This window comes from Bos javanicus, chromosome 7 (assembly GCF_032452875.1).
Source record: "Bos javanicus breed banteng chromosome 7, ARS-OSU_banteng_1.0, whole genome shotgun sequence".
Taxonomy (NCBI): domain Eukaryota; kingdom Metazoa; phylum Chordata; class Mammalia; order Artiodactyla; family Bovidae; genus Bos; species Bos javanicus.
The window spans coordinates 52,465,635-52,492,481 of record NC_083874.1 but is presented as its reverse complement, the minus strand read 5'-3'; the positions used below and the strand labels follow the sequence as shown (position 1 = coordinate 52,492,481).

The window sequence follows — 26,847 nt, the reverse complement described above, 5'->3', positions numbered from 1 at the left end:
TCTGGGCAGGAAGAACGTGGATCTGGAGAAGCAGATGCCCAGAGAAGGCATCGGGAGACATTTCCCGTGCCTCGACTTCCCAGAGGGGCAGAGTAAAGGACAGGTGTTTGAATAAGGTTGGGAAAGGAATTTGGGAGGGGTTCCAAATGGGGGCACGGGTGGGATAAGTGTAAACTGAAGAGCCTGGGAGGGGGACAATCTGCGTATACGGGCCTCGGGTAGCGAGGAGACAGCAAAAGGGGTCCCGGCTTTGCGGAGCGGTGCTGGGGTCCCCTCCCAGCAGAACCAGAGCGGTCCCGAGCTCCACCTCCCGGCCACGGAGCGGGGGGAGGGGGACAGGGAGGCGGGCGGGAGGCGGGCGGGCGGGCCAGGAGGGAGGGGGAGGGAGGGGGCGGGCCCGGCTGTGCGCTCCGCTCGCTGCTGGCTCCGCCGCCGCCGCCACCGCCGCCGCCGCCGCCGCCTCACACACTCCGGGAGCGGGAGCGCGGCGCGGACGCGAAGCCGCCGGGGCTGCTGCGCGCAAAGCCAGCCGGAGCCAAGCCTGAACCGCAGCGCCAGCCCGAGCCGTGCTGAGTCGCAGCCCGGGCCGGGGCCGGTGGCGGCTCATGGACTGCAGGGCCCGCGGCCGGCGCTGCCCAGAGTCGGGTAAGGATCGGTGGCGGTGGAGGCGGCGGTGGCTCCCGCCCGTGAGCGGCCATGGCCGGCGGGAGCCGAGGGAGGGGCGCTCGGCCGAGCGAGGCCACGGGGGCCCAGTCGGTGCTCCGCGTGCCGGGGTTGAATTGGGGGCGTTTGGAAGCTCGGAGTGGGGGTTGCGGCCGGGGCACCCTGGCCTCCAAGGTCCGCCGCAAGAAGCCAAGCGAGGAGAGGGAGTGCTGGACTGGACCCCAGCCTAGGCGCCCTGCACCCCGGTGCGCTTGGAGCTGCGAGCATAAGGGGGCTCCGGGAGCGCGAGAGATGGAGATGGTTTGGGGCAAGAGCGCAGCCCCCAGTTGGGGGGGCATTCCCCGAGGACGTAGCAAGCAAGGACCCTCATCCACAAGCACACACACTTGTTGGGCGACCGGCTCGGATCACTCAGGCGCGTCCAGCTCCCCGCGGGCACCCGGAGGGCCAGACCACGGACATATGTACACACATACATACATATGTGCACACAGGCATACCTCCCGCACATCAGCGCCCGCTGGGGCACCGTCACTAGCTGAGAATCCGCTTCAGCGCCTGCACGCTCAGCGGCACGGACACACAACCTGTGGTCCTACAAAGCAATAGAACACAACCGGGGGTGACATTCGGCGACTTGGACACACAAACGCAATCTCGTGCTCTAAAACAGGAGTGTCACGGCCACAGTTAGCCAGATGAACACTCAAAACCCAGTCACACACACACATATTCCTTTAAGGAACACACCCTAACATAAATTATGTTACACTCCTTGGCCAGAACACAGGTACACAACGCGTCTTGCTTGCACCCCTCGATTGCACCCATAAACACAGAACCCAGTGTTTCCGCACACGCCTTGAAGGCATACACCCTAACACAGCAAGTGGCACCCACAACAGCGCTTCACGGTCACAAACACAGTTTATTGCTTCCCACATCTTAACACTGGATTCCACACACACCTTCCACCAACAATATCACATTACACCTTGCGGGGTATACACACAAACACACGCGCTCTGTCCCTCTCCCTCAAAGGCCAGATTCCGTCCTGGGAAGCTGCCGGGCCGCCGGGAGAGCCCCTAGCGCCCCTTCCCCTTATCACGATACAGGCAGTGTAAATATCGGCGGCGGGAACCCTAGGGGCGGGCTGGCCGGACCAGCTTCCCCGCCGGCGCCTCCCCCACCCCCACTCCCGGGCCGGCCGGCTGGGTATTCCCGGAACAAGCTGGACCTGGCAGGCCGCGCCACCCCGCCTCCCCGAAGCTCCGGGGCACTAGGCCCTTTTGCAAAGGGTGCCAACCTTGGGCAGTGTTTGCGACCCTCTTCGGACCATTCAGTTGCGTTCTCCGAACCACCTGGATCCCCAGTAGACCTGGGTCCCACACACCTGTGTCTCTCTCACACCTGGGCGTCCCCTGCGCCAGGTCCCGGCTGCAGGCCAGAGTCGTGTGCGCGGGCGAGGCCCTGGGACCAGGAGGGCACGCGCGGCACGCGCAGGAGCAGAATTGGCAGGCGACAAGGACTCGCACTCCTTCCCCCCACCTACCCTCGGGAGCCCAGACTTCTGGCCTCTGTTTCTCAGCAGTGGCCGGCGACCATTCCTTCTAGCAGGAAATATTCGGGGCGGCTCTGACATCTTTCATGATTGAGAGTAGGGTAAAGCCCCCTTTTCTGCTGTCCGCGAGAGGCTCGGTTTTACGAGAATTTCTCCTCCGGGCCGGGCTCGCCGCTTTGTGATTCCGGCGCCGGCTTCTTCCCTGCCCCCTCCCGGCGCCCGCGGCGCGGCTCTCGGCGACGCCGGCTTGTGGGGGTCCCTAGGCTGAGACCGGGAGTGCGGAGGAGGAGGGATTCCCGGCGGCGGCCCCTGGGGCAGGGGGCGCCTGGGGCCCGCTGGTGAGGCGCGTTCTCCCGGCGCCGCACTCGCGTCTCGCCTCGGGCTCGGGGAGGCCCGGCGCCGCGGGGGTGAGGGTGGGGGTGGGGTGGGGCCGAGAGATCCCGGGGATGCTGGAGGAACTGCCGCTGTCCCACCCCGACACTCTCCAGTGTCCTCTGGGAGGAGATGCCCCGAGCGCAGGGTGTGTGCCGCGAGCGCCCGCTGACCGCAGCGGTGTAGGTTGGGGTCTGCCCGCTCCGGCCTGTCCGGCTGAGTCTAGGATGTCGTGCCGGAAGACACCGAGGGCCTTCCATTACCTGCTTTGAGCCAACCCTTGGTAGCTGCCTGGAAAGAGGGCGCCCAGAGGTGTTTGTGACAGCCAGAGGTCTAGGTGTGTGGGGGTTAGGGGTGGGGCAAGTGTTACTTTCTTGATGTGGGGGTCTCGGAGGATTGAGATCTGTAATTATAACTAGACCAGGGCATGGAGTGGATCGAGGAGGGAGGGATGAGAAGGGCCTCCAGAGACTGCCGAGCAGGATAGCAGGGGAGCAGGTCTGGTTTCAGTTCTGGCTGCATTTAGTTTCTCCCCTTCCCTCCCACCTAGTCCCCACCCCCAAAAGGGATTTCAGCTGGAAAGGGGCGTCTTGCTGGCAGAGGTTCTGCTGCTGTGGCTACTTGGTCAGGGGACCTGGGCTAGGTAGAGATGGTGAGCTAACTGCTTCGGAGTGTGGGTGGAAGGGTCAGGAGAGGGTCTGGGAGGATGGAGGGAGGAGCTGAGCAGGAGTCAGGGCTGGGGAGAGGAGATGGGGAAGGAGGAGATCCTCACATGGGGTGAGGGCTGCCCCTACCATAAGAGAGGATAGTTGGTGCTGCAGAGATTATTTCAACCATGTATTGAGCTCCTACTGTCTGCCAAGGCCCATGGTGGGTGATGAGGATGCAATACTGTAGTAAGATACACAACTACCCTTGCCTTCATAGGTCTTCCCAGCTGGCAAGGGATTTGTTCACTTATTGATGAAACCAGTGAGCACCTACTGTGTGTCTGATGCTGGAAATGAAATGCTCCATTTAGATAGAAAGATATCACTCCTTTACAATAGACCTTAATGTATCAGCTCTCATTTAATCCTCCCAAATAATTTCAAGAGGCAGGATTATTTCCATTCCACACTATAGAAATATCTTCAGAGAGGTAAAGTCACTTGGCCAAGGTCACACAGCTAGCAAGTGGTGGAACAAGAGTTTGAACTCTGACAATCTGACTCAAGAATGCAGGTGCCTGGAAACTCCACAGAGGCTAATAGAGGGTTGTGAAAGAGAAGGGAGAGGAGCTGAGGGCTGTGCACTTATTCACTGTGGGAAGCCTCTGAGCAGCTCCACCCCATACAGCCCAGCTTGCTTGCCCTCCTTTCCCAGATGTTTGCTTTGTCCTTTGGTGTTTTGTGCCCGCAGTGGTGGTGGCTGTTTGTTCCACTGCAGGGGTGGGGGTCACAGTTGACCTGGCCTCTGGGGCTGTGACATCTGCCCCTGTATGTTTCCTCTCTGGCCACAGCATTCAGGAGGAAATGGCCCCTGGTCCCCGAGGTAGGCTGGCAATGAAGGTTCCAGGTGACCCCCACAGCCGTCCTTCTTCCTGCCCAGATGTTGACACAGATGGCATTTTCCTTGGCTTTCCCTGGCCTCTGCCCTCCCACCTCACTGTGCTCGTGGAGCCTGAGAAGAATGAGTCACTGACCCTCCTGAGGCTCTGACTGCTCAGGGTCCTGGGTTCCCAGTGTCACCAGGTGGAGGTGGGGACACCCCTGCCGGGAAGGCAGCCAGTGCCTGGGCAAGGGCAGATAAGGCACTAATGGCTTCAGAGGCTGCCGTCTGGGACTAATGACTCCCTGTAACCAACCACCAGGACAAAGTTCAGGGATGGTGGGAGCAGGAGTAGGAAGGGCTGCCTCACTGCCACTCCTGGCTGTTCTGTTCTCTCTCCCTGCATCCAGGGAGGCCTGGCGTCCTTCCGTCCTTGAACCCTAGACCCTCTCTTTCTCTTTCACTCCTTGCCCTGCAGGTTTGGCAACCCAGGGATTGTGTGTGTGTGTGTGTGTGTGTGTGTGTGTGTGTGTGTGTTGGGGGAGGGGGGGTACATAGCAACCAGTGATTTCTGTTGATTTCTCTTCCTCCATCCAGCCTTTTCTCAACTCATGTGGGAAGGCATTCTTATTTCTCAAATCCCAACTCGTCAGCTTACTAGGAGCTTCCCTGTTGGCTCAGTTGGTAAAGTGTCTGCCTGCAATACTGATGACCCAGGTTCAATCCCTGGGTAGGGAAGATCCCTTAGAGAAGGAAATGCCAACCCACTCCAGTACTCTTGCCTGGAAAATTCCATGGACGGAGGAGCCTGGTAGGCTACAGTCCATGGGGTTGCAAAGAGTCAGACACGACCGAGCAACTTCACTTTAACTTTTCAGCTTACTATTTCTATGACCTAAGGCAGTTATTCTTTCTGAGCCTCAGTTTTATCATATGTACTATGGGAAGCCATGTAATAATAAACAGGACCCATTTCAGACGATTGGGAGGATTAAATGGGAAATGGATGTAAATGTAGTAGAATCTCTGGGAGTGTTAGAGATGATGATGGTAAAGGTGATGACAGAAATTATACTTCATTCTTAATTCCAAAGACCTAGAGTACCTCAAGGTTGTTCCCAGAAGGTTCCAGACCCTTGCTGCCTCCACCTTGCTGCCTGGGGGGTTTCTCCAGGCCCCTCTTCCAGAATCAGAATTCCTAAGGGTGGGGCCAGATTGTACTCATTTTAAAGGGACTCTTCAGGTACTTAAAGAGCCTAGCCTTCTTCAGCTCTTGATCCTACTCTGGGCAAGCCTCTCCCAACCCCTGGAAACTCCCCCTGCCCCCAACCGTCCTTGCCTTGGATATTCCTTTTTAGTGTTCCTCCCAATCAGAAGTTAGATGCCACAATCCTTTCCTGACTCCTAAGGGTGACAGGGGGGCTTCCCTGGTGGCTCAGTGGCACAGAATCTGCCTGCCACTGCAGGAGATGCAAGAGACGTGGGTTTGATCCCTGGGTGGGAAAGATTTCCCTGGAGAAGGAAATGGCAACCGGCTCCAGTATTCTTGCTTGAAAAATTCCATGGACAGGGGAGCCTGGTGGGCTATAGCCCACGGGGTCGCAAAGAGTCTGACGTGACTGAGCGACTGAGCACGGGTGACAGCAAGAGTGAGAGAATGTGTATGAGTATTAGGAGGCAGGCGGGAGGTGGGGAGAATGTGTCACAAACACGCTATGTTTGTGCTGCCTGGGAGGCCTGAGGGGTCAGAGCCCCTGGTTGTGACCTGAGATGGGGAAGAAAGCCCCCGAGATTGGTGCTTAATCTGTAGCTCTTAGAGCAGCTACAAATCAAAGTCACCCTGACGCTGCCAGACCACGGACCTCTGAAGTTGTAGCCAAAATTTGTGAACATTCGTTCTTCTTGGAAAAATCTGCCATGTAGTTTCATAAAATTTACTAAGGGGGATGTGACTCCAAAAGGTTGATCTGGAGAGAGTGAGTGGAGGCAGGCTGTCACTGCTTTATTTCTCCTCTTTGTCAGGTTTAAGCCCCACCCAGCCAAGACTTGGAGTTGGTGCTCACAGTGATCCCATATAGTGTGTGTGCTGTGCAAGGGAGGGCAGAATAAGGTGCCCAGAAGGGAATGAGGTTCTTTGGAGATAGGTGTGTTTGGGTTGGGGCTCGATGGTAGGATGAGCCCAGTGCCAGGTCCATGAGGAGAGGGGAAATGGCTGAAGGATGGATCCAAATAGAGCGTCAGATAAATTCCTCTCTCCTTTAAAGAGATTAAGATTGCAGCTGGGAACAAACACACACTACTCATCTGATAACAGCCTCACATGTGTTGAGCCTATTAGTGGGAGAAACGACCAGGGAGGGGCTTTGCTTGTGCAAGGAATCGGCATTCAATGACCATTTGCTGAGATCTAACCTACACAAGAAGGGTTCGATCAGAGCCCGGGGAGTCCTCAGTGGAGTGGAGAAAGTGGGTGAGGACGAGCAGTGAACACACACCAAGTTCCAGGATAGGTTAGCTAAAATAATCGCAGTCATTCATTAGCTGTGACTGAGCACCCACTGTGCTGTGTGGGGGGCTTCCCTGGTGGCTCAGTGGTAGAGAATCCACCTGCCAATGCAGGAGACCCGGGTTCAATCCCTGGGTCAGGAAGATCCCCTGGAGAAGGAAATGGCAACCCACTCCGGTATTCTTGCTTGGGAAATGCCATGGACAGAGGAGCCTGGTGGGCTACAGTCCATGGGGATGCAAAAGAGTTGGACATGACTTAGCGACTAAACAGCAGCAGCAGCAACTGTGTGCAGGGTCCAGGGCGAGGCCCTCAGGATGGATATATGAGTAAACAAAGCAGAGGCTCTCTTAGTTTCTGCTCACAGAAAGACAAACCATTCACAAATTATTCCCCAAACAGCTACCTAACTACATCGGTAAGTGCTTTGAGGGAGCATTTGTTGAGTGCCCATGTGCTAGGCATTCAGCCCATATGATCTCAAACTCCCTAGGAAAGAGGTAGTCATATTCCCATTTTACTGACAAGGAAACCGAGGCTCTAAATCAACTTCTGCAGCTCACATGGTCAGGACGTGGGCAGCTGGGGTCTGCCTCAGACTGCCTGATGTCACAGTCCCTGCTCTCTCCATCCTGCTGCCCTACACCTGTCAAATGGGTACAACCCAACAAAAGTGACAACCAGTCATGGGTTAGAATGGTGAGCTCCACAACGACAGACTGCATCTGTGTTCCACTGCCCATAGAGCAGTATGTTCCACTGTGTTCCATAGAGCCTGGAACATTTTAAGTACCCAATAAATGTTCCCTGAAAGCATGAATGAGCACTGTAGTGAGCCCAGCTCTGGGAAGGGGATGAATGCAGGGAGCCCTGTCCCTTCCTTCAGGATGCTTGGGGAGGTGGAAAACACAGGACTAGATGCACAATATGGGGACTGAATAACACAGGCGGGCGGTGTCCCCGGCTGCACGGTGATTCATTGCCGAGGGATTGGTACACACAATAAGTGGCTGTGAGTTGGAGGAAGGAGAGGTCACTGTGGGCTGAAGAGGCTGGGAAGGCTTCCCGGGTGACCAGCGGCTGCCTTTAGTGGGGTGGGTGTGGCCTGTCACAGGGCCTTGGTAGGATTTCCAAGTGCGGGGCACCTATTTCAGGGGCAGGCAAGGAGCTGGGGACAGGAGATCCAGCCTGAGCCTCTGTTGAAGATGCCAGGCCAAAGACTTTGGATTTGCAAAGCAGGGCTGGTTGTGGTGTGGTGGTGCTGGAGAAGAGGAGGTAGTCAAGGCTGGTACTGAGCTGGAGTCTGCTGACACACAGCTCAAAGCTGAGGAGACCAGCAGGAGCAGCAAGCTGCTGTCGTGACTGCGGTGCAGATTGTGGTTGGCTGGGGCATACAGGCCTCTCACTGGAAGGATTTGGGGGTGGGCAGGGAGAGGCAGATGCGAGATGGGGCTGGACCGGTTAAGGCCGGGAGGGGCCGGGTGTGAGGTAGGGGCCAGATACACACTGGGAGACTGAACAGACGTGTGGGAAGTGGTCTGGGCAAGGCTGCTCGTGTCATCGGCAGCCCAATCCCAGTTAGACCTGCTGGACTCCTAGTTTCTAAGGCCGGGCCAGGGCAGCTCCCAATGCCAGTTCCAGGGCTAGTCAGCTCTGACCACTGACTGCCCTGACCCCAGTATTGACGTCTGCTATCTTCCACGTACCTGCCCATGTCTCTCCTCCCCACCGCCCCCGTGGAGAGCGAGGGCGGAGGAGCTGTGTGTGTACACACAGGTGTCCATGCTCAGGGGCATGTGTGTTTGCAAGGAGGTCGGGGAGGGAGAACCCCTATTCCTCAACCTTGTTTGCAAGCCTCGGTTGGGGCCCTGTTCAAGCTGGCCCTTTGTAGGGGTGGGCACCCTGGTTAGCAGGGTGATTTGTGTCAGAAGGGGATTTGAGATGTCCTACCTCACATGCGCACACTGACTTGGCATCTCAGAAGGGATAGGAACGTGACGTCATCCCTTCTGCCTGCAGCCAACTTGAGCGGCCCTCAGCGTGGGCGGTGGTGATGATTGGGGTCTGGGGAATGTGAGGGTTCCTGCGTCTCTCTCCTACTGTGTTCATGGCAGGGGGTGGGGGGCTCCAGGTCTCGCCCTTGCACTTGCTGTCTCTCCCTATCTCAGTATCAGGGTAATTAGCATGGGTGACTAAGGCAGGATGCTGGTGAGAAGGAGGTGTTGGGCAGAGAGCAGGGAGGGAGGGAGTGTCAGGTGGGTCTGGGCATTCCAGGGGCGGGAACTGCTCTAGACCTGTTCCGGCGCCTACCGGCTCCTCCAGCTGGAGCAGACACCGCTGCTACGCTGGGCTGTGGGTGAGACTCTGGGTTCTGGGTCCTGGAATCGGTATTCTCTCTCCTGGAGATCAGTGTGTGGGTGGGAGAGGGGGAGTTGGGGGCGGCTCTGGGCAGCCCTCAGAGCCTGGGCTCTCCTCCCAGCTGACCACTCTGTTCTGTCTCTCCCCCTTACAGCTCTCCTGATTCTGGAGCCTGCCCCAATGGGGCCCCTGAGGCACAGCCCAGGCCCCGGGGAGCGACGTCTGCTGTTGCCCACCCTGCTGCTAGCACTGCTGCTGCTGCTGGCTCCGTCCCCGGGCCATGCCACTCGGGTGGTGTACAAGGTGGCTGAGGAACAGCCGCCCAATACCCTCATCGGGAGCCTCGCCGCTGACTACGGTTTTCCCGACGTGGGCCACCTGTACAAACTAGAGGTGGGCGCTCCATACCTGCGGGTGGATGGCAAGACGGGCGACATCTTTACCACAGAGACCTCTATCGACCGTGAGGGGCTCCGTGAATGCCAGAACCAGCTCCCTGGTGAGCCCTGTATCCTGGAGTTTGAGGTGTCTATCACGGACCTTGTGCAGAATGGCAGCCCCCGGCTGCTGGAGGGCCAGATAGAGGTTCAGGACATCAATGACAACACGCCCAACTTCGCCTCGCCAGTCATCACACTGCCCATCCCCGAGAACACCAACATCGGCTCACTCTTCTCCATCCCGGTGGCTTCGGATCGAGATGCTGGCCCCAACGGTGTGGCATCATATGAGCTGCAGGTGGGGCCCGAGGCCCAGGAGCTATTTGGGCTGCAGGTGGCAGAGGACCAGGAGGGGAAGCAGCCGCAGCTCATCGTGATGGGCAACCTGGACCGGGAACGCCTGGATTCTTACGACCTCACCATCAAGGTGCAGGATGGTGGCAACCCCCCACGTGCCAGCAGCGCCCTGCTTCGGGTCACCGTGCTCGACACCAATGACAATGCCCCCAAGTTCGAGCGGCCGTCCTACGAGGCTGAGCTGTCTGAGAACAGCCCCATAGGCCACTCAGTCATCCAGGTGAGAGGCCCCTCCATCTGTCAGGGTGACCCACTCTACCCTGGGTCTACTCTACCCTACGTCTTCCCTGCTCTACCCTGTGGCTGACTTCCATTTAGAAATGGGAGCCCACCCCAACCTCGTGAGAATTCCCTTCACTTAAGGGCAAAACGGTCAAAATACTGCAGCGAGATCTCTTTTCCCAGCCCCTGCTTGGTGAGACTTTCCCACCACACCCCAGCAGGAGAGTGACTTTCCTCTGTCAAACTATTTACGTGACAGTGACACAGCATAAGTACAGTGATCCCCCATCCCTGAGGCGGAGTCAAGTTGGAGAAACCTCTGCAAAGTGAAACCCCCTCCCAAGTCAAATGACATTCTCCTCCCCAGCCAAGCGAGCTGAACAAATGAATCGCCTTTTGTCCAAGTAGATTCTCTCCAGAGATGGGAATATCTTCCCAACCAGGGGCCCGTTAGCCAGATGAGAGTTTCCCGAGGCTGAAAGCCACAGCCTACCTTTGCCCATCCCTGACAGTCAAATGAAATCATTTTAGCCAGGTGAGTCCTCAGAATTCTAGAAACTGTGCTCAGATATCTATACATCTGTCTCCTCCCCTAGGCACTGGGCACCCATGGATATGGGGTGCTGGGCACAGTTGGGGGGTTGGTGGCCTCTGTTGCAGTTCTCAGCACCCCTTTCCGTGGGAACTGCCCCAGGGGCTGGGCAGCTTGGCGGGGCCAGGGCCTGGGAGGGAGCAAAGAAAGCATCCCTGCAGACAGGTGGGTGTATCTCGTGCTGTCATCTCAGCCCTGGCCTCCTGCCAGCCCCAGAGCCTTTCTCCTTCCCCATGGGCTGAAGTTGTCTGTCTTTGATGTGAGGGAGCTGAGGAGGGCTCAGACTGCCCTGCACACCGTTAGCTGTTCTGGGAAACCATTCCTTCTACATCCCCAAACTGAAGCAGGGCACAGGGGGAGTTTGGACCTTTATTTAGTGGCTGGTGGACTGGAATCTGTAGAAGAAAGACAGAGAGAAGGGAGACAGACAGTCGGGGATGGTGACTAATCATAGCCTAGGTGCTGGGCACTGTTCTGAATACATTCTGTGTATTATATCATTTAATCCCCATAGTACCAAGTAAGCATTATCCCATTTTACAGATGGGGAACTGAGCCCACAGAGATTAGGAAACTTTCCTCACGTCACCCATCTGATGTGTTCAGATCCCACCTCGGCCACGTCCAACAGTTTGACTTTAGAGCCCATGGGTATAAGAGTCAAGAAGTGGGATGAAGCAGGACAATGGGGCATAGACGAGGCTACAGGTAGATAGAGCAGAAAAGAGAGGATAGGAGAGAACCAGCAGTGGGAAAGAGGCTGAAGAACTGAGCAAGATGGGAGAGAGAGACAGAAGTCAAGAGTCAGAGAGAGAGGTAAGCTGGCACGAAAGGCGGATGAGGAGGTGGGTGACCAAGCTAGAGACAGGGAAGCAGACAGTGGGAATCATAATGAAAAGTTGGTGTCAGACTGAGGGGATGGAGGGGCGAAGAGAAACTGTTAGAGGAGTGAGCAGAGATCAAGCAGTTGGGAATCCTGACCCATGTGTCTTTACTGTCAGAAAAAAATCCTGATGGGAAGGAAAGACACTAGCAGTGGCCCATAGAGTGTCAGCACTGATTTTCAGAGGTGAATGGATGGATGGCTGAATGGATAAACAAAAAGAGAGATACATGGTATTTAGGGAGCACTTGGCACGTGCCAGGCAGTGTTAGACATTTTTACCAATAACATCCCATTTAATCCTCATCACTACCTTGTGAAATAGGTTCTATTATTATCCTCCTTTTACACATTTGTAAACTGAGGCTCGAGGATGTTAAATCATTGGCCCAAGGTCACGTTATTGGGAAGCAGTGGAGCTGGGATTTGAACATAAGACTCTGTTGCTCTGCTCCCCAGAGACTCTGCCTAGTTGCACCCATCTGGTCTCATCTCCCCACACACACTGCCAACGCATTCTGCTGGGCTGTGACCTAACTCTAGATCGCATGTTTCTGCCTGACCGGTGCTCCCTCATGGCCATTCCCACCTGGCTCCTGTTCCTCCGTCACCACCCGTGTTTGTGTAGACTTGGGCCGGGTGCGCGTCGGCCTCGGCGCAGGAGGGCGTGCCCACTGCAGAGGGACAGGCAGTTCGTTGTTTGATGCTGGGAGCCCAGCCTGCTGCCAGCAGGCTCTGTGGCCTGCACCAGTCCCTCCTCCTTGGCCGCAGGCTCGGCCGGATTCCTCAAGTTGGTGCCTAGCCAGCACCAGACCTGGGAGGAGAAAAGACTTGAAACAGGTTTCCCCGGTTTGACAAGGGTAGTGGCCTGGCTTGGCGGGCTCCCTCTGACCCACATCCCTATCTGGCTGTTTTCAAAAAAAGCAGTCCCCTCACCTGTGGCCTCCAGGTGGGCATGTGGGTCTCCATTCATGTACAAACACACACGTACACAAACACACATACCTTCTCACATAGTCACAACACGTGTATGTTCATGCATGCCTATTATACACATATGCCATACATACACACCAGCTCTACTACTCACACATTCCCAGCTCTTCAGAAGGGTTGAAGGTCAGTTAAATTGGGTGGAAGGGCTACCCTGGTTGCTAGCTGGATCCTCATCCCCACGTTTGGGTGGACTAGTATAGAAATGATAAGTAGAGTTCAGTTCTGCCCTGTCCCATCTCTAGTAGTTAGCCTGCAGCACCATCGAGGATTTGTGGGCTGTTATCTGTGCTCTTCAGGGAAATAGATCAGTAATATCAGCTACAGTGTCAGGAACTGGGAAAGGGCAGGGCTTACACGTGCTGCTTTTGGAAAGGCTGCCTTATTAGATTAGTCATGTCTGCTGTGCTCCCTGGAAAGGCAGCCCTGGTGTCCCTTAATTTGCTATCCCCAAGCTAACCCAGCCCTGTTTCCCTCGTTTCTACCCCTGCCCTGTAGGTGAAGGCCAACGACTCAGACCAAGGTGCCAACGCAGAGATCGACTACACTTTCCACCAGGCACCTGAAGTCGTGAGACGCCTTCTACGACTGGACAGGAACACCGGACTTATCACTGTGCAGGGCCCCGTGGACCGTGAGGACCTGAGCACCCTGCGTTTCTCGGTGCTTGCCAAGGACCGTGGCACCAACCCCAAGAGTGCCCGAGCGCAGGTGGTGGTGACTGTGAAGGACATGAACGACAATGCACCCACCATCGAGATCCGTGGCATAGGGCTGGTGACGCACCAGGACGGGATGGCCAACATCTCAGAGGATGTGGCGGAAGAGACAGCTGTGGCCCTGGTGCAGGTATCTGACAGAGACGAGGGAGAGAATGCGGCTGTCACCTGTGTGGTAGCAGGCGATGTGCCCTTCCAACTCCGCCAGGCCAGCGAGACGGGAAGTGACAGCAAGAAGAAGTACTTCCTGCAAACCACCACCCCGCTCGACTATGAGAAGGTCAAAGACTACACCATCGAGATTGTGGCCGTGGATTCTGGCAACCCGCCACTCTCCAGCACCAATTCCCTCAAGGTGCAGGTGGTGGACGTCAATGACAATGCGCCTGTCTTCACCCAGAGCGTCACTGAGGTCGCTTTCCCAGAAAACAACAAGCCGGGTGAAGTGGTTGCCGAGGTCACTGCCAGTGACGCCGACTCGGGCTCCAATGCTGAGCTGGTTTACTCTCTGGAGCCTGAGCCAGCTGCCAAGGGCCTCTTCACCATCTCACCTGAAACTGGAGAGATCCGGGTGAAGACATCCCTGGATAGGGAACAGAGGGAAAGCTATGAGTTGAAGGTGGTGGCAGCTGACCGGGGCAGCCCTAGTCTCCAGGGCACAGCCACCGTCCTCATCAACGTGCTGGACTGCAATGACAACGACCCCAAGTTTATGCTGAGTGGCTACAACTTCTCGGTGATGGAGAACATGCCGGCACTGAGTCCAGTGGGCATGGTGACTGTCATTGATGGGGACAAGGGGGAGAACGCACGGGTGCAGCTCACGGTGGAGCAGGACAATGGTGACTTTGTTATCCAGAACGGCACGGGCACCATACTCTCCAGCCTGAGCTTCGATCGGGAGCAACAAAGCACCTATACCTTCCAACTGAAAGCTGTGGACGGTGGTGTCCCACCTCGCTCAGCTTATGTTGGTGTCACCATCAACGTGCTGGATGAGAATGACAACGCGCCTTTTATCACTGCCCCTTCTAACACCTCCCACCGGCTGCTGACCCCCCAGACCCGTCTGGGTGAGACGGTCAGCCAGGTGACAGCTGAGGACATTGACTCTGGTGTCAATGCTGAGCTGACCTACAGCATCGCTGGTGGCAACCCTTATGGACTTTTCCAGATTGGGTCACATTCTGGTGCCATCACCCTGGAGAAGGAGATTGAGCGCCGCCACCATGGGCTGCACCGCTTAGTCGTGAAGGTCAGTGACCGCGGCAAGCCCCCACGCTACGGCACAGCCTTGGTCCACCTGTATGTCAACGAGACTCTGGCCAACCGCACGCTGCTCGAGACCCTACTGGGCCACAGCTTGGACACACCGCTGGACATTGACATCGCCGGGGACCCAGAATATGAGCGCTCCAAGCAGCGCGGCAACATCCTCTTTGGCGTGGTGGCTGGTGTCGTGGCCGTGGCCTTGCTCATCGCCCTGGCTGTGCTCGTGCGCTACTGCCGGCAACGGGAGGCCAAGAGTGGCTACCAGGCTGGCAAGAAGGAGACCAAGGACCTGTACGCCCCCAAGCCCAGCAGCAAAGTTTCCAAGGGCAACAAAAGCAAGGGCAAGAAGAGCAAGTCTCCCAAGCCTGTGAAACCGGTGGAGGACGAGGATGAGACTGGCCTGCAGAAGTCTCTCAAGTTCAACCTGATGAGCGACGCCCCCGGGGACAGTCCACGCATCCACCTGCCCCTCAACTACCCACCAGGCAGCCCTGACCTGGGTCGCCACTATCGCTCTAATTCCCCACTGCCTTCCATCCAGTTGCAGCCCCAGTCGCCCTCCGCCTCCAAGAAGCACCAGGTGGTGCAGGAACTGCCGCCTGCAAACACATTCGTGGGCACCGGGGACACGACGTCCACGGGCTCTGAGCAGTACTCCGACTACAGCTACCGCACCAACCCCCCCAAATACCCCAGCAAGCAGGTAGGCCAGCCCTTGAGGCTCAGCACGCCCCAGCCCCCACCCCACCCCTACCATGGGGCCATCTGGACCGAGGTGTGGGAGTGACGGAGCTGGTGTCTTGAACCTGCTCTGCTCACCAGCCCAAGGCAATGGTGGGAGGTGGAACCAAAGGTCAGGGAACGCTGGGACCGGCAATGACCCTGCTGCCTCACCCAGGCTTGGAGGGCTGGGCCCAGTGAAAATGGAGGGTGCGTTCTGTGTCCCCCCACCCACTGCCCCTCCCCACTGGGAGAGGCCTGTGGTTTGTTACATCCTGGGACAGGACCAGATGCTGGGTGCTGCAGGTGGGGGCTGATGGGCAGGGGAGCAGAAGGGTTTGGAGGCAGAAGCGTGGAGGGAAATGGAGACTTAAGTCTCCTTCAAACCTGGATCTCTGTCTGAGACCAGCCATGGGTGCTTCTCTGAAGGGGAAACAGGGAGACCTGGGCCCTGGTGGGTAACCAGGTGGGGACTCTGTCAGGGAGGGGGGCCCCCCTTTGTGCCTTCTCTGTGTACTGTGTGTTACCCTCTTCCCCACCCCAGACTCCTGGGCTGGGCCCCCCATTCCTCTTCCCCCATCCCAAACACTTCCCCCTGATAATAAAGTTCTCTATTTTTGGAGTTTTGGTTTCTTATTTTCCTGGAAGTGAGAGAAGAAGTGAGAGAGACTGGAAACAAACCTTTGTCTGGAGGTCCTGCCTCAGTGTCCCCATCCCTGCTCTTTGTCCCTCCCCATGTCCCAGACCTGCACCTCTCTGCCAACCGTATCTTAATTGATCACCTTCCCCGCCACCAACCCATGACCATGACCAAGTCCTTGTCTGGGTGAAGCACCCTTCAAAAAGAAGTGTGTCCAGCAGTGTATCCCTCTCCTTGTGGTTTTTAGTGTTTTTTTTTAAACAATATTTATTTCTTTAGGCTGGGCCAGGTCTTAGTTGTAGCATGTGGGATCTAGTTCCCTGAGCAGGAGTCGAATCCCGGGCCCCTTGCATTGAGAGCACAGAGTCTTGCCCACTGTACTACCAGGGAAGTCCACCTCCCCTCATGTTTGTGAGGCCTCCCTGGGAATGATGCCCTTCATCAAGAAAGCGGGTGGAGAGACACCCAAGTCCTGACCTTTCTCCACTGACTAAGACTTGACCTTTCCCCTCTGTGCAGACTGAGCAGTTCCCAATAGAGCTCAGACCAGAGCAGCTGGTAGGGGTAGGTGGAGTGCAGTCTGGCTGCCTCAGGTAAAGGCACAGAACCTTTTAATTATACTAGGCAACTTCACTAGAGGCAAGATCTTCCCAAGTCCCTTTCCCAGCCTCTCCATCCCTGTACCACTCAACACCCAGCAATTAGCCTGTTTTGCCCTGTCTTCCCAGCAGGGTCACCAGCCTGGGCTGCCGGGAGGGCGGGCCCAGGGAGAGGGGAGGGAATCCTCCAGTGCCGTGGGCCAACCTGCTCTGTGTCCCTGGACCTGGGCTGAGGCACCCTAGATGGCCCTCTCCCTTCCCTTCCTTCAGCTCCTTGCTCTGGCCACCCTTAGCTGCTAGCTCTCATTCACTCTCTCTCTCTCCGTCTCTCACTTCTTGCTCTCCTGGGTCTGCCCTGTCGCTGGCTGTGCCCAAGGAGGAGGCTAAAGTCAGAGTGAGGGGACTCAGGTCCTGGGGGAGTCTCTGAGGCCAGAGGCAACCTGTGTCCATGGTAACTGAAGAGGCTTGAGACACTCCCAGGAGGTCCAAGGCGCCAGCTCTCTATTCTGATTCGGTCCACAAACTCCCCAACGCCCTGGAGCACCCCCAAAGTGAAAATCCTGGGGGTTTTGGAGGAGTGGGGCATGGGGAAGTGAAATCTGGTTTCATCTCATTTCTCCTGGATGAATAAGCATCTCTCGGGTGGCCTCCGGCAGCTCCTGACCAATCATCCTTTCTCTCTTGTTCCTCTCCTTGCTGCCGCTGCCTCTCCCTCATTCTTCTGTTCCTGTAGCTCTTTCATCTCTTTTTCTTTTCCGAAGTCTGAGGGATTATCCTTTACTCGGCTCCAGACCAACCCAGGGATGGAGCCACACTGCACATTTGAACATAACCAAGTCATGATACCGCTGTTATCATCAAAACACATAGGCTGAATCCCTACTGTGTGCTCAGCACTGTGCTAGACCCTGAGGGAAAAATGGTCATATTTCTACAAGACATACAAGTGAAAAGATGAGGCAGTTCGGAATCTTGGTGTTGCTTCTCGCCAGTGAGAATGCCACATAGAAAAGCTTTTCCCAACTTGTTCTGCCACTACTCGCTTTCTTTTTTTTTTTTTTTTTGAGTCCTTACCAGGTGCAACGTACCATGCTAAGCATTTTATGTGAATTAGCTCATTCAACACTCATAACTCTTTGTGAGTAGGTCATTTTACAGAAATGAAAACCAGGTAGCGATGGAGTCAAATTCAAATCATCACGAGATCTGGTTGCCAGAGTCTGCTATTTTCCATTATGCACTTTTTGACTAAGTTCAGATTAACCTAATAAAGGCTCTACAAAGTTCTGCAAGAAGGGAGAAACTGTTAAGCTTTGTATAACTCTGGGTTTTCCACATTTATTTGACCATGGTGTCCCCTCCCTTTCTTTGAGGCATGTAGTATGAGAAGACATGGGAGTGGGCTCCTGAGAGGGAAATGTGCACCTGAACCAGCTCTTCATGAAGTGAGGAGCAGGAGATGGACGGGAGGCTGAGCCAGTCCCTGAGGCAGGAGTGAGTGTCACCAAGCTGGAGGCAGGGAGAGGGCAGAGAGGGGACTCTGAACGGAATGGAGGATGGAGTGGGGAGCTGAGACAGGAGATTGGAAGGTGTAGGCTATAGAGGACATAGATACCTTGTCAAAAGTTCCTTAGAGGAAATAGGAGCCCCTGAAAGCTCTTGAATTTGGGGTGAACTGAGTTTTAGAAAGTTCACTGGAGTGTATGATGGATTTAAGTTGGTAGAGGTGAAGGTACAGGACTGAACCCCTAAGGTCTAGGCAAGGATGGTGGCGAAGGGAATAATGGATGGATGGATCAGGCTGACGTTCTGGAGAAAAGACCCACAGGACTCAAGGAATAATTGGATGTAGGGTAGGGGTGGGGAGTGAGGGGAGAGCTACCAAGATTTCCAGATAGATACCATCCTTCTGAGTCTGGATAAGGGGGATAATGGTAAGATCATTGCCCATGCAGAAGCTGACTGAAGAAAAAGAATTTGGTTTCAGGCACGTTGAATCTGAAGGGTCCATGGGGACACCAACTAGAAATATCCAGGAAGTGTCTAGAACTTCTGGACTGGGGTGTTTGAGACAGATTTTGGACATAGGCTTTTAAGATTTATTTATTTATTGGCCACACTGCACAGCATGTGGGATCTTAGTTCCTCAACCAGGGACTGAAGCTGCGCCTCCTGCAGTGGAAGTGTGGGATCTTAACCAATGGACTGCCGGGAAGTCCCTAGACTTTTTAAAATTTGATAGTCATAGAACTATAGGGAATATTTAGTATTGAGTATGACCCAACCCTCCATTTTAAAGAAAAGCATCATAGAAAAAGACCAAGTAATGTGTATTCCAGGAGGCAGGATTGCAGCCTTGGATTACCAGGCACAGGTTCTGCAGGGACGGAGGGCTGCTGGCTAATGTCTAAAAAGAAAACTGTGAAGAAAAAAACATTTGATAGCCGGGCTACTCTGTGCCTCCCAGAGCTCCTGGAACCTATCGTCAGGTCAGTTTGGGAGATCTTGTCTGTTATCACCCAGACCTTTCAGTGTTTTGGATCCCGACATGGATCTCAAGAAGGGTTGCCTGTGCCTGAAGATGGAGTGGGAGGCAGGGTGGGCAGGCAGCTCCCTGTGCTGACGCCCTCCCCCTCCCCAGCTGCCTTGAATGGGACACAAATTGTCTACGGTATCAGGAGGGTGGGTCTGCAAACCTGGACCACCTTCCATCTCAATAACCTATTGAGAGTTTTAAGAACAAAGCAGCACAAAGTCAGAGGATTAGAGGGAACCTGGAGACTCATCAGCAGGGGCCTGGGCATGGGCTGCTCCCACCCCTGGCCTCCAGGGGCCCTTGGTCTTCACCCTCCACAACTCCTAATTTCTGGTTGGTAGGAGAACCAGTGGTAGTCCCAGGTGGGTGTTTGGGTGCTTGGTTGGTTGTGCCAAGTTCCAGGCTGAGGTTGCCAGGTTCCTGGGATGATCATTAACCCATGGCAGGCAGACGGAGCTGCTGGCTGGGAGCAGCCTGTCACTTTTGCACTCCCCCGACCCCAGCTCCCAGTCTAAATCCTGAATCCACCAAGCCGGCAGCCCCTCCCAGAAGCTCCTTCCTGTTTCCTAGAAGGAGTCTCCATCTGAAGCCAGTCTTCTGAATCCCTGATGGATGCCGCCTCCCCCTCCTATGCCCAGGTCCTCCTGGGCCCTGCCCTCTCCAGTAATACTGTTTCCTGATATGGAGGGCTGGGGAGTTTCCATTGTTCTGCCACCCCACCCCCAAGGTGCCCTGATTTGTTATCAGGCTCCTTTTCCTTCTTCCTTCCCACCTTTTTCCACTCCCAGGCCTCTCTGAAGGGGAACAAGTGGGGACAGGGGCTGAGTGGGAGAGGACTCAGCAGGGAGTCCTGCCTATGGCATTACAGACCAGGGGGCATTGCAGACCAGGGGTGAGGAACAGAACCTCAGAAAGCCGTTAGCAACCCCACTGGATGGAGGCAGTAGGAAGTTATGGAGCAATGAAACAGGTGAGGAGCTGGAGTCTGGAAGCTGCTATTTGGAAATTAGGGAACTGTTCTGGTATTGGTGAGCTGTTTTGGAATGAGGAGTGTGTCCTGCTTTCAGGGAGCTGTTCTAGAAACTGGAGGCTTGCTGGTGTTTAGAGGCTATGCTGGAATTAGGGGAGTTGGCTGGTATTGTGCTATTTTGGTGTTGGCTGTCTGGAATGAGAGAGGCTGTGCCAATACTGGGAAGCTGTGCTCTAACAAGTGGTTGTACTGGATTAGGCTTATCGTTGCTGGCCTGGGGGCTATCATAACACTGGGGCCTGTGCTGTGTTAGGACTTCCAGTGTGTGGTCCTGGCTGTCCTGGGAGCTGTCCTAGAATGAAGGGCAGTCCTCTATGAAGGTGTCTGCTTTCTGGGGGGCTGTGCTGTGCTGGGGGGCTGGGCCTCTTCTTGGTTGCTGCTGAGGCCTAGAGGACTAGAAGCTCTGGGTGTAGGCTTGGCTGGGGCTGCAGCCTGGTGTGGTGGTGGGCCCGTGGGGCAGGCTGGCCGGCCAGCAGTGACATTTCCTCTCCCCGCAGTTACCTCACCGCCGCGTCACCTTCTCCGCCACCAGCCAGGCCCAGGAGCTCCAGGACCCGTCCCAGCATAGTTACTACGATAGTGGCCTGGAGGAGTCTGAGACGCCATCCAGCAAGTCGTCGTCAGGGCCCCGACTGGGTCCCCTGGCTCTGCCTGAGGATCACTATGAGCGCACCACCCCTGATGGCAGCATAGGAGAGATGGAGCACCCCGAGAACGGTGAGGGGCGTTGGCATGGTCGGGCACCCCAGGAATGAGTAGAAGCCTGAAAATGATGACAAGACCTTACAAAACAGCCTCCATCTCTTGAGCTCTTCTGTGGTCAGCAGTGATCACTGTGCAGAGTGCTTTCTGGCATATATTCATTGAATCTGCATAACCACTCTGATTTGAGATCTTTATTGTGCCCACTTTACAGTGGAGAAAACTGAGGCGCAGAGAGGTTGAGTCACTTATCCAAAGTCATATACAGGAAGTGACAAAGCTGGGAAGGATTCAAACCCAGGCTTCTCTGATTCCAAAGACTTTGCATTTAGTACTACTCTATATTGCTTCCTGGGAACAGGGACCCCAAGAATGGGGGCTAGAGGGCTCAGACAGTGGTGAGGGAGCCTTGAGGCAATCTTTTGATGTAATGAGGGTCAGAGGGCCTTGAGGATGCTCAAGGGACCCTGGATGCTCTAAGGAGCCCAGAGAAGGGTGTGATGGTCCCCGGGGGAGCAGGAGATGGTTTGGCTGAGGAGAGGAGTGGTGGGGCTGGGAAGGGGAAAGTCTTGTCTGGGAGAGGCTTGGAGAGTGATGGCAGAAGTGAGGTCTGGGCAGGAGCAGTATGGGGACAGATGGGGGATGTGTTGTCAGAATGTATGGATGCAGTGCGTGTCTGTGTGAAGGCATCTGTGGTGGCCCACAGTGGGGAGCCTAAATCAGCTTGCCCTTGGGATAGACAGACTCTCCAGCTTGGAGCTTTCCTCAGGTCTCGCCCCCTCCCTCAAGCCGAAGTCCCGAAGCCCCCCAAAAGATGAAAGGTTCCACACCTCACCCCGCGGGCACAGGTTGTTGTCTGACCTCCCAGGCCCGAGGTCTCAGAGTGTCCTCTCTCCCCACCCTGCCCGTCCATGCGCGATCTCACTCCCGTCTCGTCCTTTTTGTGCCCGCGCAGAGCCGGCTGGCAGGAGCAGGCCCTGAGGCGGACTGCCAGGTATGTGGGAGCTGCTCTGGGGTCTGGGGTCTGTGGGACTCGGCCCAGCACCCAGCCCCGCCCACCCAGTGCCCGTGCTCTGCTCCATGCCATGTTGGGTCCCCACTCTGCCCTGAGCTAAAGAGCCTGGGTGCTTTGAGGGTTAACGACAGAGCTGTCCCCTTCTCACCTTGCACTGGCAGGAGACCAAACCAGGGTGGGTGGTGCCAGGGGAGCCCCCACCCCAGGTGGTGCTGCTCAGTCATGTCCCTGGCAGGGGGCGGGGAGGTCACCGCCTGGTGCTGTCCCCAAGAGAGGGCAGGACAGGGGCAACTGTGACAGGAATTGCTCCAGGCCCAACCGTTCCCATAGAGACCCCGGCTGCCCAGCAACCACACCGGCTACTGCTGATGTCAGGCGGCCAACTCCTGTTCCCGTGGGTGTTCTGGGCAGGGAGCCGGGGCAAGGCCAGGGATGGTGGTTGCTGTAGGGGCCAGAGTAAGGCGGGGTGGGGCTGCATGAGCGTGCTTGTGGCTATGTGAGTGTGTGCTTCTATGGGAACCCCTGGCTTTGTAGTGGGGCCTTGCTGTGCTGGGGTGGGGTTTCAGGACAGCTGGGGGCATGGTGAGGCTTAAGGGGGCTCAGAAGGAAGATATGTGCCCACCTCTGTCTGAGGATAGAGATACCCGGTGTAGGTTTGTGCGTCCATGCCTATCTGAAGGGAAGGCTATGGGTGTGTGGGGGGAAGGGGGCGACAAGGGAGAAAGAGATTGTGTCTGTAATGAGGACAGGGGTTTCCTCATCCCTATCTGAGGGTAGGTGTGCATGTGTCAGCCTGTCTGGAGGTAGATTACAGAGTGCATAGATGGGTTGTGCGTGCACCTGTCTGAGGGCAGATACAGTGGGTGTGTGAGAGGAGAGCTGGAGGATGGGTGAGGGTGGAAGAAGGGAGGTGTCTATTTAAGGATAGGCTGTGTGTGAGAGTGTACACTCCGTGGATGGTGGGAGGGTGTGTGTGCCTGTGAGCTTGGTGGGCAGGAAGGGGTGTGCACTCTTGTTCCAAGACAGAGTGGAGGTGCTGTTGGGAGGCCATGGAGCAGAGCCCTCGAAGGCTGCCCTGCCTGAGGACCCTCCCCTTTCTTCCCTGCAGACCTGCGCCCTCTGCCTGATGTCGCCATGACGGGCACCTGTACCCGCGAGTGCAGCGAGTTTGGCCACTCCGACACGTGCTGGATGCCAGGCCAGTCGTCTCCCAGCCGCCGGACCAAGAGCAGCGCCCTCAAACTCTCCACCTTCGTGCCTTACCAGGACCGAGGAGGGCAGGAGCCTGCGGGCGCCGGCAGCCCCAGCCCCCCGGAAGACCGGAACACCAAAACGGCCCCCGTGCGCCTCCTGCCCTCCTACAGTGCCTTCTCCCACAGTAGCCATGATTCCTGCAAGGACTCGGCCACCTTGGAGGAAATCCCCCTGACCCAGACCTCGGACTTCCCACCTGCAGCCACACCGGCATCTGCCCAGACAGCCAAGCGCGAGATCTACCTGTGAGCCCCCTTCTGGCCGGCTGGCCATCCCTTCCCCAGTCGCCGGCCAGCTCCCAGGTGGGCCCATTCCAGGGTCCCCGCTCCTGACTCCTCCAGCGTGGACTTCCTGGCCAGGGCCCTGAGTGGGGGGTGGGGTACTGGCCTCATGACCACGCTGGCCCTTCCCCCATGCAGGGTCCAGGTCCTCTCCCTTCACTTCATCCCCCAGACCCTAGGGAGCCCCCTCTTCCCCTTTATGGGGCTCCTCCCAGCTGATGCCCAAGAGGGCTCCTCTCCGATGACTAGGCTCCCTTCCCTCGACTTCCAGGGAGCACCCCCTTACTTTGGGCAGATAGTGGAGTCAAGGGTGGGTAGCACACTTTTAACTCATTGTTTCCCGGATGGCCGACCAGGGCGGGGATAGGATGCCTCTATTCCAGCCCTGCAGCAGGGCTGAACTGGGGAGCCCCCCTCCCTGGGAACTCCCAGAGGAAATTCAACCACCAGGCGCTCCCCGAAGGGCTGTTGTTACCAAAGGTGGGGTGGGGATGGGGGTGAGAGTGGGGCAGAGGCCTTGTCTTCCTGTACTGCTCCTGGGCCGGCCCACCTGCCTGCCACATGCCCATGCCTGGTCCCATCTGGGGGCCCCCCCTTCCCCACTGGTCATGCAGTGTCTGTATATAAGGACCTTGGAATGATGTCCCCATTTCTGCCTGATTTGCAACTTTTCTTGTTGATGTTGTGTTGTCTTGGGGGACCCCTCTGGGGGGGACCTGCCCTATGCCCCCTCCTCCCTGCCGCAGTGCCCCCCACCCCAGGCCTCTACTGTTCCATGTTGTAAATACCCCTGGGGCCATAGTGGGATGGGGGTGCAGGCCAGGGAAACAAAGGGTGGGCGGGGGTGAGGGTAACATTCGCCTATCAGCAGAGCTGGGCTTTTATTTAATTTTTTTTAAGAAACAAATCTCTATTTTTTTGGAACTGTTACGCTGTGCCCTGGTGGGGGGAATCCCCGCTCAGGCTGGCCCCCACATCCAGATGAGCATCACAGAGGGGCCCTGAGGCTGTGGGGGGCAGCTGGACAGGGGTGGGATGACTGTGCCTCTGGCCTGGTCGGGTGAGTTGGGAGCAGGAAGGTTTGTTCAGGGGGTGGCTGGTCGCTGCCCCCAGTAGGGGGTACCTGCACCCTGCCCCCTCTCTGCCCCCCACCCCCAGCCCCTGCCATGACTGACCCGTCAGCCTGTAAAACCACCATTGCCTTGATCTCAGGGGGTGGGAAGGGCGCCTCAGGGCACCCTGGGCTCCAGGCCCCCTTCTTCCAGTTGGGCTTCCCTTTGCCAGGGTCAGGGGTCCCATGGGGGTGGGGAGATTGGGGGGCAGAGAAGCCCAGTCAGCCATGATGAGGTGGGATTCTTTTCTTCACCTCAGGGGGCCAGGGTGTGAGGGGCATCCTGCAGAGCCTCCGTCTCCCACTGTGGCCATCTCAAAGCCTCAGTCCCCCTTCCTTCCAGAAACCCCCACTGCCTTGGCCCATACCTCTCCAGCTCCCCAGGAGCCCAGGCTGGGAGGCTGGAGACTCAGGGTATGGCCCTTGCTTGACTTCGTCTAAGCTTGGGGGGGTCGGCCCAAGGGTGGGAGGGGTGGGTACAGGCTGCTGGGTCGTCTGGTGCCTTTGGGAGCTGTGTTGCTGGGGTCTTAACTCCTGTATCCCCAGAGACCCCACCTCCACCCCTGAAAGCCATGGGGCTGAAGAATCACCTTATTCTCTGCTCCTTGCCCCTAACTTGGCTTGGGGTAACAGTGCTGGGAAGGAGAACATTGTTAGGCTTGTGGCCCCAGCATCCACAGCCCTTCTATGGAGGGCAGGGTGTAGAGTGGGCTGGGGTGGCAGCAACCAGGTCCAGGGATTGGCCAAAGGCTCCTTTCCCTCGGGGAGGCCCAGGAGGTGGGCTGGGGCTGGTTAAAGAGACAGCCCCTTCCCCCTGCACAAACGGGGCAGGTGCAATACTGGTGGAGTTGGTAACATGAGTTGCCCAGCTGGTGGGTCAGTGGCTTTGAGGGCTGTCCTGGGTCCTGGAGTTCAAGATTCTGGCAAAATTGTATGCGGCCCATTTGCTTGGTGGAGAGGGTGGTCCAGACAGGAGGCATTCCTGGGGTCGGCAGACTCCCCTTGGAAGCCCCTGGTGGCCTGGGCACCCTGCCCTGGTCTTGGAGGCCCCTGAGCACTAAGTGGAAGGGCAGAGGAGCACTTTGCACAATGGAGAAGCCAGAAGGAAGAGAGTGGCCCAGGTGGCCAGGAGGGCTGAGAAGCACAGAGGAGCCCTTCCCACAGGCAAAGGCAGAGCCCCTAGCCCCCTGGTTGGGGTCGGGGCACTGAGTCTGTCACCACCTGGGCACTGGAGAGGTGAAACCAAAGGTGGGCAGGGGGTGGGTGACAGCACTGGGGACCACTCCAGTTGGTCCTAGGTCTGTGAAGCCCTTCCCCAATGCCTTGTGTCGCGTACAGTTTTATGTACAAATAGGCGACATTTGGCCAGAGGAGACCCCGCTCAAACCCAGCCTGACCCAGTCAGTGTCTTCCTAGAGGGGACCTAGTCTGTCCTCACCCCCTACTTCAGAGCATGTCTCTTGGTCGGGGGAGGGTATATGGGGACATACTTCTCTCCTAGGGTCCCTGAAGCGTGTCTCACTTCCCCCGGGGAGAGTCTCTGGGGCATCCCTCACCTCTGGGGGCTCCCTAGGCCCTATCTCTCCCCTTGGGAGTCTCTAGAGGGATATGTATTCCCTCCGGGGACCATGGGAGCATGTCTCCCCCCTACCCAGGCTCTCTGGGGAGCCTGTTTTCCTCCCAGGGTTCCTGGGAGTACTTAAGGCATGTCAGTCTTGGGCCATCTCTCTTCCCAGGGAAGGGGGCTATCTCTGAAGCATGTCTGGGAAGAGATGTTTCTGGCCCTCCCCGCACCTCTCCTCCGGGGTGTCTCTGACCTGCAGCACTTGGGATGAGACTGGGCAGCTCTAAGTTGTCTTTTCTCCTAGGGGCTCTGGGATACCTCTATCTCCTGAGGGCCCAGCCTCTGGAGCCATTTCTTCCCTGGACGGGGGCTGTCTCCTGGTGTTGGGTTGGCTTGTGTTGGCCAAGAGAAAGCCTCTTAGGGGGCGTCTCCACGTGGGACTTCTCTGGGAGGGGGGACTGTGTCTCGCCCATGGGGTTTCCGGGCGGTGTGTCTGCCCGTGGGGAGGGGGAGACTGTGTCTCCTCGGGTTATCTGAGTGGGGAGGGGGGCCGTGTCTCTCTCGTGTGTTGGGGGGTGGGGATCAGGGAGGGGGGTTTTGGGCGCGTTGGGTGCCCACACTGGGGTCGTGTTTCTCTTGGTTCGTGCCACTTCCCAACGCCTCGCTCCTCCCGGGAAGGGCCCCCGCTCCGCCCCCACTCCACCCCTGTCCCTGGCGCTGCGAGCACAATCCCGTTGATTTGTAATGATTTCTGTCTCTCTTGTCTTTCTCTTTCTCTGACCGCCCCCCGCCCCCCGCCGCGAGCATGCGCAGGCACCGCCCCTACCCCTCCGGTTCGGTTCGTTTCCGGTTTGTTTGCTGAGCTGTCAATGAAAGACCCGTGTAATTATTCCCGAGCTTTACAATAAAAGTGTGAAAACCGGA

At 56.8% G+C, this 26,847-nt stretch overlaps 2 protein-coding genes across 5 annotated transcripts in view; one reads left to right on the top strand and one right to left on the bottom strand.

Moving 5' to 3' along the window:
* DELE1 (DAP3 binding cell death enhancer 1) overlaps positions 1–2,119 on the bottom strand; it is a 47,376-nt gene extending 45,257 nt beyond the window's left edge. The window contains exon 1 of the mRNA XM_061423802.1: positions 2,060–2,119. The gene's annotated coding sequence lies outside the window, so the exon portion shown is untranslated. The remainder of the gene's footprint in view (positions 1–2,059) is intronic.
* On the top strand, positions 371–26,847 carry PCDH1 (protocadherin 1). Of its 4 annotated transcripts, XM_061423798.1 has the most exons (6): positions 372–645; positions 9,148–10,010; positions 12,979–15,174; positions 20,494–20,713; positions 21,654–21,692; positions 22,822–22,908. In XM_061423798.1, exons 1-5 carry the CDS (start codon positions 606–608, stop codon positions 21,677–21,679), a joined length of 3,345 nt encoding a protein of 1,114 aa, XP_061279782.1. In that variant the 5' UTR covers positions 372–605; the 3' UTR covers positions 21,680–21,692; positions 22,822–22,908. The 4 variants fall into 4 exon arrangements, 3 of the variants coding, with proteins under 3 accessions (XP_061279780.1, XP_061279782.1, XP_061279783.1); XM_061423796.1 differs by lacking the exon at positions 21,654–21,692 and having other exon boundaries at positions 371–645; positions 22,822–26,847; XR_009737598.1 differs by lacking the exons at positions 21,654–21,692; positions 22,822–22,908 and adding an exon at positions 17,804–19,936 and having other exon boundaries at positions 20,494–20,579.